Here is a 3,171-nt window from a genome sequence, read left to right as displayed (position 1 = left end):
GCGGGGGGTCGCGGCCCGCTGCTGCCCGCCGCTCACGCCCCAGCCTTCTCTCCCCAGAAGCACCATGGACGCGCTGCCGGCCTGCCTGCTCCGGGATGTGGCTCAGGATTCCCTGGGAGTGGCTGTCATAGGCATCGATGAAGGCCAGTTTGTGAGTTGGCTTGTCGGGGCGTCACCCTGTGAGCCCCTCACTACCCCCCTTTGCAAACTGCACAATGTCAGCGGTACAGTGACAAGGGAGACAGCACTGCCGGCGCCGTGGGCTGGTGTGAGCCGGGCCACACGCTGCTGTGTGAGGGACAGACTTGGTGCGTCTTGCCCTCGCCTCACGGCCCCAGGCTTCCTGTGGAGTGCATCCTTCAGCAGCTCGGCGACAGCCGTGGGGCGGGGCACCCGCTTTGGTGCGCAGCGGCCTTTCTCGTGCTCTGAGCGGGTCCACGTGGCCGAGGGCCTGGCTCTGCGCTGCTTGGAAGGGCAGCTGCGCTGCTGGCGGCCAGTAGAGGGTAGCTGTTGTTCTTTTTAAAGATTTATTTATTCGGCGTACAGAACTGGGGTCCGGGCAGAGGTGCAGGGGGGAGAGGACTCCCCAGAGACAGAGCGGGGAGCAGGACAGGCAGATCGACAAGTCCACTGCCGAGGGGGCAGCGGGGAGACAGGAGGGGTCTGCCGCGGCCTGGGGCCCCCTCCGGGGTGGGGATCGAACTCCTGCTGCGGTGGCTGCGGCAGCTTCACAGTGCTGCGCTGTGACCAGTTCGCCCCCCAGATTCCTTTTTCATGAGCTGCGGGAGCCACGTCTGCCCGTGTTGAACAGCTCATGTTGGCGTTCGCGGTCTCCTTCCGCTCTGTCTCCTCTGGAGTCGACCTCTGTCCTCAGAAGCGTGTCCCTTGAGTTTGCGGGTTGACTTGTGGGCTGAGTCTCCCTGCTGGGTTTCGGGGGTTTTCGTTGCCCACGTGCAGAAGTCTTGACTAAAGAAATGCCAACGGAGAGCGTGAGCTGCTCTACCCCGTCACCCCAGTATCCAGCTTTCCCTAGGAGAAACGCCTGCCGCCAGGCTCACCCTCTGCCCAGCTGCCTTCAGAGGCCACACACAGTGGCCGGACCCAGGCGCTGGGGTGCGGCTGAGGGCGAGGCGGGCTTCCACCAGCCCAGCAGGACGCTGCTGTCCCTGGGGTCAGGGTGCCTGTCCCTGGCGCCCCGCTCAGTATGCTGAGGCTGCAGCTGCCCCAGCGCCCTGAGCAGGTGGCTCGGGCCGTCATGCCCTGTCCAGTCACGGCTCTGGGCTCCGCTCCCACGGCCAGGCTGTCCGGTCTCCTGCCCCTGGGTGCCGGCAGCCCAGGCGCCTCTCACGGCCGCGCCCCTCCCCCTGTCTGGCCTGGGAGCCGCAGGGCGCAGGGACGGGCACACCCCGTCTCTGGCTTTGCGGGAGGGGGCTTCAGGCAGGAAGGTGGGCTTGTGGTGGGCGTGGCTGGGGCGGCCGGACCATGATTTTGTTGGCTCTTGTGTTATGACCAGGCAGAAGGGCCAGAAGGGCTAGGACTGACCACTCGGGGGCCGGGAGGGCTCAGGGGACCCAGTTCGCGGGGTGGGGTGTGTGCCAGCTCACGCAGGGGGGTCTGCGGGGGCGCCTGGCCCCTGGCCCGCCCTCGGGAAGGGGCGGCGCTCTCGCCAGTCCCCTGACCTCACCTGGGGCCAGCGCTCCGGGCTCCGGCGGCGGACTCCGGCCGGCGCCGTGAGGGGTCTTGCTTCCGTGGTGAGCCCCGCAGTCACGGGTGGCTGGGTCTGAGGTGTGTCTGGGCGCTGACTGCCCACCGGCCACGGAGAGACCAGGCGGGTGCGTGCTCGGGGCCCCGGGGCCCAGAGAAGCAACCAGACCCCGGCCGCCCAGCCGGTCTGCGCACGCGTGAGCGCCTGCTGGCAGCACCGAGGCCCCCGTGCGGCGTTGGTGGCTGCCGTGGCACCCGCGGAAGGGCATTGGGGTTCACCCACTCGGTGGAACTGCTGGTCGGGGGCCAGGTCACGTGAGCAGCAAGGGCGCGGTGTTGGGCACCCGCCCCAAGTCTGGCGCCTGACTCACAGCTTGGGGGACTCCCTTTGGGGGTGGAGCGCTGGGTGAAGCCTGCAGGACTCCAGGGTGACGGAGAGTGGCCAGCAGGGGCAGAGGTGTGTGGAGCCCGCCCTCCGGCTGTCCGGGATGGGGAGCGCCGCCCCCCACACGGCCAGCCCTGCTGTTCCCCTCGTTTCTGCCGCGGCTGCCTCTTCTATGTCTTGTGGCCCCTCGTCTGATTTCTCCTTTTCTAAGTTGCATCGAAGGGGCTTCCACCTATTTGGGGGGGCACCTTTTTCTGGGGGGCAGGCAGCGATGGGCCTTTGTCCCGTGCTATTCACTGTTTGCTCCGGCTTCTCCGCCTTCAAGCGTTGCTGGTGGCTCTTCACTGGGTCTGGCGGGTCACGGCGGGGTCCCCACTCCGGCCCTGGCTCCTGCTGAATCCCTGGGGAACCCCGACCCTTCCCCACCCTGGTCCCGCCCAGCACTCGCCCCTCAGCAAATGGGCCGAGCAGGGCATGGGGACAGACGCTTTATCCAAAGGACGGGGCCCGCCCTGGCAGCCGCAGCCCACGCAGTTGGGCCACGCGCCTGGCCGAGATGAGGCTGAGCAGCCCACTCCGAGGCGCCTGTGAGGCGCCTGTGGCACGTCCCCGGGTATCTGGGCGCCACCGGTCTGAGCCCGAAGGCCTTCCTGCTCTCCTAGGTGGGGACCCAGCTCCCGAGTGAAGTGATAGCCAAGGTCACAGCTGACCGGTCCCGAGGGCCAGTCTGTCTGCCTGTCTCAGGACGGGCAGGGCGTGCCGAGGCGTCCCGGTTCTGCTGGGGGGCGGCTGGTGGGGTGGCCCTGGGGCAGCAGTGGGCACACCTGTGGACTTTGGGGAGCAGCATGGACATTGTGGGGGGTGGGCTAGGGCCGCCCCCGCAGGCTTGGGGTTGTTGAGCTGCTCCAGGGTGGGTGCTCACCCCCCCTGCCCCCCCAGTTCCCTGACATCGTGGAGTTCAGCGAGGCCATGGCCAACGCCGGGAAGACAGTGATCGTGGCGGCGCTGGATGGCACCTTCCAGAGGAAGGTGAGGTGCGGCGGCGCCAGGCGGCTCGCCGGCGCGTGGCGTCCTCGGGCCCG

General features: G+C 68.3%; 1 protein-coding gene across 1 annotated transcript in view; it reads left to right on the top strand.

Moving 5' to 3' along the window:
• The window catches only part of TK1 (thymidine kinase 1, soluble), a 6,778-nt gene that overhangs the window by 2,518 nt on the left and 1,089 nt on the right, over positions 1-3,171 (top strand). Inside the window, exons 4-5 of the mRNA XM_004693417.2 lie at positions 58-151; positions 3,029-3,118. Of these exons, the coding sequence (XP_004693474.1) occupies positions 58-151; positions 3,029-3,118 (184 nt within the window). The remainder of the gene's footprint in view (positions 1-57; positions 152-3,028; positions 3,119-3,171) is intronic.

The sequence above is a fragment of the Condylura cristata genome, unplaced genomic scaffold (genome assembly GCF_000260355.1).
Source record: "Condylura cristata isolate star-nosed mole 26May11 unplaced genomic scaffold, ConCri1.0 scaffold00038, whole genome shotgun sequence".
NCBI lineage: Eukaryota > Metazoa > Chordata > Mammalia > Eulipotyphla > Talpidae > Condylura > Condylura cristata.
Note: the sequence above shows the minus strand (reverse complement) of the source record. Positions and strands in the feature narration are given on the sequence as shown.